The following is a 13740-nucleotide window of genomic DNA, read 5'->3' as shown; positions in this document are numbered from 1 at the left end:
AATTATAATTTTTTAAGAAGTTATTTAAAAATTTATAAAAAAATTAAAAAAATGATTTTTTTTATAATACTTTTATTTTTTATCACATTTCTATAAAATAAACACTTTTAGAGTTAAAAATTCAAACACAAAATAACTTATTTATAAATTACTTTTAACATAATTATTTATTATTTAAATTATTTTATCAAAAAAAATTTAGTTAAGTTGATTATTCAAACTGGACTTAGGAAAATCCCTTTAGTGTCGTGCTGCGTGGAATATATATCCATCACCATCATAATCCAAATTGCTTTTTTTTTCTTAAAATAAAATAAAAATAATATTATTTTTCATACAAACTATTCTAATTTTATATTTTGAAAATTTTTTTGAGGTGGTAACAAGTTCGTCCAATATAGAGGCAAACTTGTAAATCAAGGAGGAAATTTGCTCAGTTGAACTGTAAATTTTATGAAAATAATAAATTCGTCCACTGGTTTAACGAATTTAGTAAATTTGTCAAACTAATTAACTCATGGTTTTCTTTTTTCATTTTTCACTTGAATAAAAAATTCTCTTTTCTCCTAATTGTTACGTTAAAATTTTACTCTATTTTTTTTGTTACGGTACGATGATAAATTAATACGTACCGATATATTTAATATATGAACAAATAATAATTAGCCACATGGAATTTATTTTCCATATCAGCATTTGATTTTTTTTTTTTAAATATATAGTATATCACCACTTTTATTAAAATATCTTTTTAATTAAATAAAAATAAAAAATATTTATTTATTTAATTTTATAAAAAAACTTAAATATCCTTCCTTTATTTGATTAAACAAAAATACCTTTTTAACTTAATCAAATTTTATAATTCAATTAATCCTAATTTTATAAATTCAAATAATTGAAATAATAAAATAAAAACATATTAAAAAAAAATATTCTTCATCTGAGTTAAACATATTAAAAAAACAAAGAACCAAAATTATTCTTCAATCTGTCCAATTCCTCTAGGTTAAACATATTAAAAATCAATCCTTGTTCATCTTCTCCTTCTCCTAATTAATCTGTCCTCCTCTAAAGCAAAGCAAAATATATCAATTAAACTAAAAATTAATGGTTCTTCATCTTCTCCAATTTTCCTAATATCATTCGTGCCCCATCTTTCTCAAACAAATCAAGAAAAGTTCCAAACCAAAATGCAAAACCCTAGCCCCAAGTCGTCCCATGTCTCAGCGCTTCCGCTTCTTCGTCTTCCCTTTGTCCGGAACCCAGGTAGCTCAGCACGTCGTCCCCATCCTCGCTAGCTTCTCTGTCCGTGACTTGGAGCAGCTTGCCATCGAGCCACCGCTTGCCGTCGTCTCTGCTCTCGCCGTCATGTCGCCAGTCGCTGCCAGAACTGGGTCGCCGGTCGCTGCCATTTGAGTGCAGCGAAAGCTCTTGGTCAAATCAAACCTCTTGGAGTTGAGGTCAGTAATTTATGTCATAGTTCATGAATTTTTCCCCTTTGTAAAGAATGAAATTCAATTGATTGATTTGCACATAGTTTCATTTGTACAAAACTAAAAGAATTTTTTATCTCATTTCTTACGTAACACTGTCGAGTTTTCTATTGCATTCCATATTGCATATGAAATTTCATTCTAGTTTCTTTTAAAATTTACGGGTCTATGCTTATTTCTGGGCGAGAATCTCCGGCTTCAAACTTCAGATTTTTTATCCCTGCTGCTTGCAACTTCAGATTTTTTATCCCTGCTGCTTGCTCTGTTGCACATTCATATCTGGGCGAGTCTAGAACAAAAACAAGGGCTAGGTAGGTAAAGGTTACAGGGTTACAGTCATAGGGGATCTTTGCATTAGAGCTAACAACTTATGAATATTATGGCTATCTGATGAACTTTCTGCCATTGTCTCACAAGATCTCAAACAGGATGATGCTTTATGTTTGAGTACACCCTGAAGGGTAAGCACATTTGCTTTTACTAGATCTCAATTATCATCTCCTTTGCAATTATATATAAACAGATCTCATAGAGTAATGGATCCAGGAAGCCTGCTTATTTTTTGTTTGCTTGAACAGGACTGGAAGGATACCATAGTCAAGCAAGATCAATCTCATGAGAACCAATCAGAGTGGAAGCATGTTATGACATTTCCTTTTTTTTTTCTATTTTTTAGGTGATTATTCTTTACATGAGAACTAGTTCAGGAACACAATTATCTAATATATTATTCTTTATTATTAAAGTTTAAGGGGCAGAACATCTTTTAGTTAATAATATCTGTTACATAATGCTAAAACTATGTGGTTCAATGATTGTGAACTAGTAGCATATATGTGTTTTAAATTGGGAGGAATCCAATGATTGTATTTATTTTTTCATTTTACTACCTAGTCGGTCCCTTTTTTTTAATAGTATGTTGTGGCTGTTCTTGGATTGATCATGTCAATGAACGGTGGGTGATCATTCTTCAATGAGATGTATGGAGAGCCATTAAAAACCCCTTTTAAAGTTGTAACGGTGGGTGATCATTCTTGAAAGGTGCATATTGTATATTTCTAATGTCAAAGTTGCATTCATATCCCTTGAACTTTGTCACTTTTCAAAGGGGATTGGGTTGTTTTTCATTTTCAGTGGTTATCAGAGTAATTTGGTAGACAGATAGAGAGATATGGAGAGCCAGAAGGAGGATGAATGCTATGGTAGATAATGCATATTTTTTGTTGCTTGTTTTGGATAGAAACAAGCCACCATTTTTCCCCTCCTACTTGTAATTGATTTTTTATTTTTTTAACCCATTGTCTCTGTTCCTATCTTAGAATATAAATTCATTTGTAATCCAACACTAGAGTTAATGTTAGGGAGTCAACGGTTGATATGCTAACAAAATTGATGACTATATGAAAAGCAAAATGGTGTCATTGTTGTGAATCAGATTAATATAGTAATTTCACTTGCAAGTAATTGCAATAAGATCATAATTTTTCTGTTCAACAGTTGATATGCTAACAAAATGAAGCTTGTAATCTATCAGTCACTGTCTTGCTTGTATATATAAAGAATTAAACTCAACACTGCTTCGAGGTACATGCTCTTGATATACTTTGAAATGTGCATGTTGCACCACTCAATTGTTGTTTTCTTTCTTCTTTCATGTATATACTTTGTTCATTTTCAGAGAATGCAATCATGATTACAACTTAACAATTGCTTGTAACATTCGTTGATTTGAATCCTTGTACATTAATATCCACAATGAAATTTATAAATTGCATAAGTGAAGTCTATGTAAGCTTTATCAATGAGTAAAAACGTCGTAACAAGGCCATTGATGCTAAAAATTCAGTGTTTTATATGAAAATAATAGTAACAAAACATAGCTGAAGAATAAAAAAATGCTAATGCCATAACTTTCCAACACCAGAATTCTTCGTAAGAGATCTAACTATTCTTACAGTTAATATTTGACCACAAAACTTCTTTCACTTTCTTTCAACAAATGACAAGAAATTCAATGGAAAAATGAATTGTTCTAGTTAATTCCAAGACGACAAATTGAATTTTTCTTTATGAGGCCAAGATCCACCTGCATCAAACATGAAGCATATATGGTTTTGTGACAATATCACTTGTAAAACTTATCAAGAAAAAAGTTGTTGCACGGGACCATATATTTGGTATAACTTAACAATACCTTGGGACCAAAGAGATCTCTGATGTTATCGATCCCACATAGTATCATCGTTGGCCTGTTTCCAGAGACAAAAGAACTTATCAAAATCAATTTTGAATGAAGTTCAGTAGTTAGTTAATATGTTGTACTAAAATTCCTAGTGTTTTATTAGATTCAAACAGAAAATGAGTACCGAAACAAAAGAATTCATAGTAACTTTAACAAATGGTAGCATACAAATAAGGAAATTTTTTTCCATTATTTGTTACCTAAAAGTACAAAGGACTGGCCCAGAGAATTAAATGGCACCAGGGTCAAGCACCAAAAATGAACTGTAAAGAATAGACTAAAACAAAAACAAGGTTGGGAAAAAAGAAAAAGAAAATCTACTGACATGCAACACACTTTTTTTGGTGTTTGTCAAAATCTCTCAAAATTGTTCTAGCCATATCAGCCATTAAAGGTGTGAGTTAAAGCTTCTTCAAGGGATGACTTGGTATTGCCTTGCAAGTCCTCGAGTACAGCAGATTTCTCACCAGGTGACAGCTTGTACGGTGATTTCTTTAAGAGTGTATTCAAAGCCGAAATTGCAAGTATCCTTGTCTGAGAAAGTTGACTTTTCAAATTCTTCAAAAAGTGGCCTATACGAGCAAAAGCATAAATAGTAAACACAATGCACAAAAGATAGCACAAAGGAGGATTCAAAAGTATATAACAAGCAATACAAACCAGCTGTTTCACTCAGGATTTTAGTCAAATATAAAAAGAAAGAAGGCCAAATGAGTTGCCATTTACCGCCAATGCAAGCCAGTGGAATCAAAACTCATAGAGCCAATCTGAGAAACCAAATCTGAAAATCCCAGTCCACAAGTATGGTTGTCTTTGTCTGATATCCTAAAAAAGCTTTTAGATACTCCATAAAATTGGATGTTGTACTTTACAAAAAGCTATTGAAAATCATGAACTATTAAATTATATCAAGACAATAAAACTACAATACAAGTCAACAATCATCTGAAGGGGATAAGTCTACCCCTTAATTGCTTTCTGAGCTTTCAAGGATTCATGATGAGAACTTCAAGGAGAAACCAGCAACATATTAGTCTCTCAAATTACCCAGAGCACAACAATTTCTAACTACAATGGGAAACAATGAAAATGGAAATACCTTAAGAGAATAGCCATGATAAATGAAGAGAATGACTTCAGATCCTGGAATCAAATGAAGCACATAAGAAACATGAAACTAATAACCACCCAGAAAGACAATTTAAAGAAAATTCTTGATCATCACCGTAGTCAAAATGTAACAGAAAATGAAAATAGAATTGAAATTGCAACCAAATAGGCCCTAAAATCCTGTTTTCTGATTTCACTTTTTCCTTCACAAATCTTAAAAATAAAGAAGATTGAAAATGAAAACTGAAAATAGAAACAGAAATGCCAACCAAACATGCACTTTTCTTCCCCTAGAATTTGCAAACACACCCTAATAAAATACAACAAAACTCACACAACCAGCTATATACATACCTGTACTGATCTATTGGATAATAATGAACCTGACTTCCAAGAAGGGATCATAGAAGATGATCAACAGCCCCATTAACCTGTCATTGAGAATAAGAATAACCAAGGTCAGATATGTACTAGTAGACCATTATCAACAAGGTTGAGAGAGAATAAAACCTTCCAGGATGTTGAGTCAAAAGCCAAGAAGATAGCTTCTTTAAATTGATCCTTATAGCGAAGTATTGCCGGACTGCCAAAAGTGATGCCAACTGATAATATTTTTAATTGATAAACTCTTATAAACTGATAAACAAAACCAGTCATTTACCATCCAAAGGAAATGCTCAAGCAGGGCTAGTTCAAACTACACATAGATCCAATCCATGCCCTGAATTTCACAAACACTAAAGTAATGCATCAAAGCAAAACTCCATGAAAAGAAACATATCAATAGTTTATTATCATACATAATCTTCTCCCCTCACCTTTCCTCCCTTTTTACCATAATGCCCTCTGGTTCACCTTTCCTCCCCTTTTATCATAATGCCCTCCGGTTGGCTTGTCCCAAAAGACTGTGGAATCTCACAAAGTACCGTTCTACATGGCAATGCACATTCTCCAGCTGTACAAATAGGGAACAGAACAGTTAAATTCAGAAGTAAATATGACTTGTTCAATGTATATGCTACATAAAATTGACGAGCATACCTGTGATAAAGTAATTTTTGAGTCATACATGCTGATGAATGAATCAGATAAATCATGTGCCTCATCTATTTTCTTCAATCAACGTTAGCCAAAATAATAACAACCAGGACCAGAATATCCGGTTTATTAAAGAAAAAGTTGAGCTAAAAATAAATGAATAAACCCAGAGAATTTTCGAACACTTATGTTAAGGGTATACAATACTGCATAGTAAAAGTTAGTTCCAGTTGTGTGCTAAATCGGTAATGAGATGCCGAAAGTGGCCTAACTAGATTCAAACCAAAAGAGATCCAAATTTGACCAAAATGGAGTATATTTGGGAAACCTTCATTAGCTCCTTCGAAATTTAAACTTAAATGAATGAAAACAAAATGAGCAAAGGAACAAAAATTAAATGAATAAACAAATAAATAAATAAGCTCTCCTAGTTTCTGCCATCAATAAAAGTTGGTAAGCAACAACATATTATCTTTCTATGCAACTGAATATAAGCATATCCATTGAAATCTAAAGACCAAAGCAGAGAGATAACAAATAAGTAAAACCCAAAATCACATCCACTCAAAACCTAAGAGAACATATGATAATGACATTGAAGAAATATTAAACCAAATATAAGATTGATAATGACAATCAACAAAGAATTAAATAGCAAGTATTTCCTTCTTTCATCGCCGTCTTAGTTCCTTAAAACTCCCTGGTTTGCTCATCAATTTTACAGTGATAAACTAAAAGTCATTAAGAGAGACAAAAATCTGTTTAGTTAAGAAGGTAAAAACAATACAAATTTAAGCTAAATAAGTAACAAGGATCAAATTCTTTGTAACATTACATGCATATTTAAACCAAATGCCTATTTCTGCTATTGACTACTAGGAAAGAGTTAAAACAATACTATTAATTTGGTTTCAACTTTCGATAGGCATGCAGCTTTTCAATTTTCTTATGAGTTTTATAAAAATGATTTGTAACATGCTCTATGAATTATAATTAGCCAAACTTCAAAGATTTAGAGTGTATTACTAATTATGATATAAATGAAACACTCGTATATGAAATAACATCAAATAGCGTGCTATGGTGAAACATAATAGATGCAGTGAAAAATCAAGAATCAAGATTCAAAAATCAAAGAACAGAATCAAGTCAAATACAGAATAGGAAAAAATAGAAGCATTAAAAAATCATAACAATAATCAAGAATCAAGAATAGCAACCAAGAGAATATTAGAGAACTGCAGAAAATATGCCAACCAAGAATCAAGAAATTTAAAAATCATAACTAAAATCAAGTACTACAATACTTAGTAGTTAAGTTACAGTGGTGATATCACTCAGATGCATGTCAATAAAAAATAAAGAACACATAAAAAAGCAACACAGCAACACACAAAACAGCACCACAGTAGAAGCTCATTCAAAAAAATATCACAACACATAAAAATAGCAACACAACAGAACTAGAGCTCATTAGTAATCAAGTAATCCTTCAATAAAAAATTAAAACACAAAACATTCAAATATTCAGTAATCAAATAATCATTGAAAATGGCATAAATAAAAAACGCAGAAGAAGTTAGCAGTGAACTGACTGTCGAAGTCTAAGGTTTTTTTCTTGGTTGAGCTTCTGCTCTCTGGACTCGAAGGAAGGAAACTGGAATGGAGATGGGTTTTTCTTCTAAGCAGTCTGAAAAAAGGGGGGCAGAATCGTGACGGAGACAGAGGCCAGGCGACGAACACAACTCAGAAGACGGTGGTGGGTTGGAAGAATCTGCAACGACCAGACGAAGACGATGGTGACTGAGCGCCCGACGGACGGCGGCAGGAGCGCGATAGAGTAGATGAATACCAGGAACTGACACGACGAGGTCGAGGAAGAAGAAGCTGCGATTCTTGAAGGAGGAAGAAGCACGGACGACCAGACGACGATGGTAGTGCCTGAGAGCGACGGACGGCGGCAGTCCTTGCGGCGGTGGTGGAGAAGCTAGGGTTTCTATTTCAACTTTCTTTTTTTTATTTGGGGAGAAGCTGTTAAGATAGGGATATTCAAAGGGTATTTTTGTCTAATCAAATAAAAGAAGGATACTTAAGTCTTTTTATAAAATTAAATAAATAAATATTTTTTTATTTAATTAAAGGGGTGTTTTAGTAAAAGTGATGATATATTATATATTTAAAAATGAAAAATCAAATGCTGATGTGGAAAATAAACTCCACGTGGCTAATTATTATTTGTCCATATATTAAATATATCGGTACGTATGAATTTATCATCGTACCTTAGTAAACATCTTTTTTTTCTCATCTTAAGTAAGTTTTTTTAACTATCTTTTGTTTTTAAGTTATTTTTTTATTATGTAATTTATTTAATATCTTTTTAAGTTTAGAATAGATATTTTCTAAAAACTAATGTTAAATATTAGAGTTAAGTATTTAAAAATTAGTGTTAAGTATTGGATTGAGTGATCAACTAAATGTCATAGTTGGACACATTCCTGATGATCTACCAGTTAATCACTCACATGCTCCACAGTTGCATCAGTCGAAGGATGGCAAACTCCCTGAAGTGTGACCACGAGGAGGGAGACGGGGCAGAGCGCTTCCTAGGCGTAGGGTTAGTATAGCTCGTAGGCCAGAGATCCAATTAGTCTGTAAAGAGTAGAAGAGCATACAACTATTAAGTCATTGATAGTGGAGAATGCCGCGACAGATAGTAGAGACACCATTCCCGTGGATTATCTGACACTAGAGCCACCACAGTCATCAGATTCGGGGGCCTAGTCGTCAGGGGCAGGCATTAGAGGCAAGCCCCAGTCATCAATAGGAGATTCCTTTTGATCCTTTTACCCCAAAGCTCCAGACACAAGATTTTGACACAACCTAGGTTTATATCAAATTAAATTCTCATTTTTTTCGACCCGACCACTGATGCATGGGCTTATAGGGAGTTATGTCTGGGGTTACACAGCTATTTGCACAAATGCATGCCTTTCCACCATCTTCAACTTATTCTCCATGTCACATGGATGGTCCATCCACTTCTTCATCTTTCGAAGCACATGGGTATCTCAGGGCCGTATAAGTTTATACGTCAATGGTACATTCGACAATATCCCACCAGTAGATCCATCGATTAGTAGAGGACATAGGAAGATACATCCACCTCTCTATAGGACGGGTGGCTATCTGGAGCTACCACGTCCTACACGTACCACATGAGGTGGTTAACGTGGCTGCGGACATGGACAGTAGTATATGTTCTTATGGTTCTCATTTTATATGCTTGTTTTGATGTATGAACAATCATATGAATATGAACACATTTGTATCTTCTTCTTCTTCTTATGCTTGTTATTTTATATATATTGTTACCCCTTAGATAGAATTCAATATAATAACATTGCTGTCATTATAATGAAACACTTTTAATTCAAATAACTCGAAGAATTCATTCATGTTTGACAATTATAAAAATAAATACTAACAAAATAACACAACCATAAGAAAAATTTATATCTAACGTCCACCTAATGGAGGCTCCCCCATCTAATGCGGTGCATGTCCTCCGCGTATGGCCTACATAATGACACAATTCACACTTCTTTTCAGGAGTCTTTTTCAACTTATCCGTGTTGTTACAAATCCTAGTGGAAACGAGATGACCTTTCTTGACTCTCATCAGTCAAGAATTGGGTCGAATACGGGGACTATCATATGTTGGCCAATCATCCTCATGTCTAATCGGCCTAAACTCCATTCTGTAAACCTTGAATACGGTTCCCATGCGATACACGAGATGCATGCACATGAACCTTCTAGACAAGTCTTGCATAGTTACATGTGAGCATGCTGCTAGAACATGATGACAGGGAAGGTGAAAGGTTAGAAAGTATCCGCAATCACATTTACCTTTATCAAGCAATACTTAACAATTCTGCTGCCTATATCCTGGCACTGCTGCTAACTCCTCAATAGTGAATGTTGATATCGAACGATCAAACTAGTAAACATTCACGGTGTTCACATGCTTTAAGTTTAACTCAGTAGCTTTCATATGTGTCTGTGAGAATTCAGCACCTACTTGAAGCTGTGCTTGAGCTTTATGCCCTTCCTTGCGAAAAGCTCACCCATTCAGAAGTATGATGACGATTATTGGCAAATTACGAGTAGCCTTCATCACAACATTGATGCACTTTGATATATTTGTTTTCATGTGGCGAAATATGCGACCTTCATCAGCATACTGTGTCAATTCATGTGGCATTTTTTCTAGTCAATTTGTGATTGCCACATTTTCTACCCTCAATCTGCCAAAGTAGCGAACAAACTCTCTATGTGACTTCTAATATGCTGTGTTCACGAAAACTTTCTTCAAGTCCTTGTTCTTATAGTGTGTCATGAAGTTGGCTACAATAAGTCTTGTACAAAAGGCTTGAAAAGGCATGCAGAGGTTTCCAACCACTATCATCGGCATTCAGCGCAACATCAATGGACTTATGCCTGTCAGAAATCACCAACAGGCTTAGCTGAGGCATGAGTTGCTACCTGAGATGAGACAGAATAAATAACCGTGCTTCCTTCGTCTCTCCCTCGACCACAAAAAATGCTATAGGCAACATGTTTGAATTGTTATCTTGGGCGATAGCCATAAGTAGAGTACCTCTATATTTACCATACAAGTAGGTGCCATCAATGGAGATAAGTAGTTTGCAATGCTTGAAAGTCTCTACACACAGAAGAGGATCTTGAGATATATCAAAGGAACCTTTAATGTTGCTTTATGTTTTGGAAGAACTGAATTTACTATCAAAAGATATATTGACTTGGATTTTCTAGGTGATCTTGACAAGAGAAAATTCACTACAGGTTATGTGTTCACACTTGCAGGAGGATCAGTAAGTTGGTTATTAATATTACAAGTTGTTGTAGTATTATCAACTACAGAAGCTGAATATATGACAGCTACACAATTTTGTAGGGAAGCAAATTGGTCGCAAAGATTAATGGAAGAGCTAAGGCACAATCAGTGTAAGACTTGAATATTTTGTGATAGTCAGAGTACCTTGCACATCGCAAGGAATCTAGCCTTTCACTAAAGAATGAAGCACATAGGTGTTTAATATCATTTTGTTTGTAAACTAGTGGAGGAAGGTAAAATGGATATGTAAAAATCTACACAACAACTTTGCAGATATCATGACAAAACCAATCAATACAGATAAATTTGATTAGTGCAGATCGTCTCTTTGCCTTTAAAAATATAAGCAGTACGAATACACCAAAAGAATAATTTTAAGTTGAAGATTGTGAAATAAGAAACAAAATTGTTCTTTTAGTTTGAAGATGAGTTTGCAAATTCATAAATGCGAAAAGATTTTTATTTGAAAAAATTTGAAGTGTGAATAATGTTGGAACTTTGTAAAATTTATTAGCTACCAACTTATTCAATTTGAAGAAACAAAATCCAAATAAATAATGAGTTGCATATGTTGACTTGAGTCAAAAGAAAAAAAGACGAATGGCATGCAGAATTAGGATGTGCTAGCAAATATTGAGCTTGAAGATAAAAATTGATATGTGATGACATTATATGAACATATATGGTATAACAAAGAGAAGTTGTACTTTGTTTTTGACTTAGTCAAAAACAATTTGCCCATTCTAATTGGCCGACAGGTTATTATGATAAATTGAAAATAAACTTGCCAACATCACTAAATGGAAGTAGAAAATTTATTTTCACCATCATAAAGTATCTATAAATTAGAGTGTCCATGACTTCATTTGTATGTCATGTTTTGTAATATTATAATTTCTTTATATGAGCATTATTTTTATAATATATATAAGAGAGTATTATAAAAAATTTTTATATCTTTTGAGAAATTGTATTTTTATCATTTTGTTATATATTATTTTTACATTGTTTAAATTCCTGTTCAAATCATTTTTTTGTTTATAAAATTATTGTTGTGTTATTATGTCCTATTAAGTGTGATACTCAACATATACTTCTTTCATTACAATAATATCAATCTACATTCCAACTATATAGTGTTGAATATTGGCCCAATTTTTATTGTTTATATATTTTCTCAATTTTAGTTGTTAATTACAAAACACAAAATAATAGAGATAACGATTGTGGTAATAAGAGTATGAGAAATCTTCATACACTTCTCTTAGACTCCGTTTGTTTCATGTGTATGTCAAGTTAAGACATAGACACGGTAGAGCGTGTTCCTTGTTTGGTTTGTAAGACACAAAAATTAGAGATACACTTACACACAGATATACACAATATACACGTATTTCATATTTCAATAAATTGATGAGACATGGATTTGTAGTAATGGACACAAATTTTAATTGTTTTTTTTGCGACTAACTAGTTAAAACTCTTATCCTCTATTTGTGCAGCCTTATGGCTTCTCCATCTTAGTGTGCCAGTTGTTTTTGTGGAGCTTCTTATTATTTTGTGACAATCTTTATCCTTCCTCTGTGCTAGAAAACTCAACTCAAGGTTTCAAATAATTTTATCCCTCTCTTTTTTTGTATTACGCATTTGTATATAGTATTGGACAATCTTTTTTTCTTTTGAGCACATACGTGTTGGATAATCTTTTTCTCTTTGTTCTAGGTGTGTAAATACAACAAACATATAATTTTCAATATCTGAAATTATTATATTTTTAGTAGGATTTAGTTTGAGCTTTGGAAGACAATTTGATTTTTCTCTTCTATATTTTTATCTCTATGGAACAATCACATGCATATATTTGAAATATATATTTATAGATGCACCTCCTTATTACTACCATGTCTTCCATTATTAATGAAATATAGATGTTTTAGTGTTTCACTTTAATTATCCTTTAAAAGCTCAAGGCAACAATATTTTAACTGGATGATAATTGGATGTAGAAACTGACATGTTAAACTACAATATTTTTTCCTTTTTTTACTTGACAATATTATATACTAAAATCTTAATTATTTTTCAAGTGACATTTTTATTGATATGTATTTAATTAGATTTTAATAATTTCTGTGTTTGTTTTGTTCATGGCATTTGAGACAGTTGGTTGGTTACTTAATTTTGGAATTTGTTAGTATGCTTTTGCTTTTAATGCCTTTTTTAATTTATGTATACACAATTGTAAACAAAAAGTATAAACTGATTTAAATTAGGAGCTCTTCATTTATGTATAAAAAACTATTAGATTGAATATGTGATATATGTAACAAGTGTATCCCCTGTTCTTGGTTTAATTGAAGTAACAAAGAAAAAATAATAACACTTTCTTAGAGCATATCTGAGTGTTGTGGTATTGGATATTTATTATTTATTTGTTTTTATGCTTTTACTTTTTATTGTCTCTTAGGAAGTAATGATAAATCGTTCTGAACAAATTAAGTTATATGTTGGATATTACTGGATCATAAGAGTGTAATTTGACACGATGTTTTTTATTTACTTTATATATGCATATTAGGAATAAAAGGTGAATTCATTCTTCGATTGGTCAAAGAGTGAATACATTGCCATTACAATGAGATGCATTAGATGATATCATTGAGGTGGGTGGAGATAGAAATTGTATGTGGGAGTTAAGAATGAGTTTGAATACATTTGCGAATTTGTGTGAATTGCTACAAGTTCAGGATGGGTTACATGAAGATGGTCATGTGGCATAGGCGAGCAAATAACTACTTTCTTGATCATATTAGCTCATGATATAAAAAATCGTAGCGTACAAGTTAGGTTCTGTAGGTTTGGTGAAATTGTTAGTAGGCATTTTTACAAGGTATTATATTCATTTTTGCGTGTCCAAAGTATCTTATTTGCAA

The 13740-nt window shown here is 32.6% G+C and overlaps 1 protein-coding gene and 1 long non-coding RNA gene across 19 annotated transcripts; one reads left to right on the top strand and one right to left on the bottom strand.

The window, feature by feature from the left end:
• The first annotated feature begins 954 nt into the window (after nt 1-954).
• LOC112706388 (uncharacterized) lies at nt 955-2377 on the top strand. Of its 2 annotated transcripts, XR_011864614.1 has the most exons (4): nt 989-1463; nt 1706-1807; nt 1914-1957; nt 2075-2377. It is a non-coding gene; the product is annotated as an uncharacterized lncRNA (long non-coding RNA). The 2 variants fall into 2 exon arrangements; XR_011864613.1 differs by lacking the exon at nt 1706-1807 and having other exon boundaries at nt 955-1463.
• Nucleotides 2378-3377: 1000 nt separating this feature from the next.
• LOC112706386 (uncharacterized) lies at nt 3378-7958 on the bottom strand. 17 transcript variants are annotated; one of them, XM_025757667.3, is made up of 11 exons: nt 5890-7958; nt 5667-5803; nt 5510-5569; nt 5359-5431; nt 5203-5279; nt 4838-4881; nt 4703-4744; nt 4465-4572; nt 4206-4310; nt 3691-3745; nt 3378-3582 (listed from the first exon to the last, which is right to left on the bottom strand). In XM_025757667.3, exons 5-11 carry the CDS (start codon nt 5251-5253, stop codon nt 3529-3531), a joined length of 459 nt encoding a protein of 152 aa, XP_025613452.1. In that variant the 5' UTR covers nt 5254-5279; nt 5359-5431; nt 5510-5569; nt 5667-5803; nt 5890-7958; the 3' UTR covers nt 3378-3528. The 17 variants fall into 17 exon arrangements, with proteins under 17 accessions (XP_025613452.1, XP_025613462.1, XP_025613457.1 ...); XM_025757677.3 differs by having other exon boundaries at nt 4465-4563; XM_025757672.3 differs by having other exon boundaries at nt 5359-5450; nt 5510-5585; nt 5890-7948.
• Nucleotides 7959-13740: the final 5782 nt, after the last annotated feature.

This window comes from Arachis hypogaea, chromosome 8 (genome assembly GCF_003086295.3).
Source record: "Arachis hypogaea cultivar Tifrunner chromosome 8, arahy.Tifrunner.gnm2.J5K5, whole genome shotgun sequence".
NCBI classification, from domain to species: domain Eukaryota; kingdom Viridiplantae; phylum Streptophyta; class Magnoliopsida; order Fabales; family Fabaceae; genus Arachis; species Arachis hypogaea.
The sequence above is the reverse complement of the archived record's forward strand: the minus strand, read 5'-3'. Positions and strand labels throughout refer to the sequence as shown.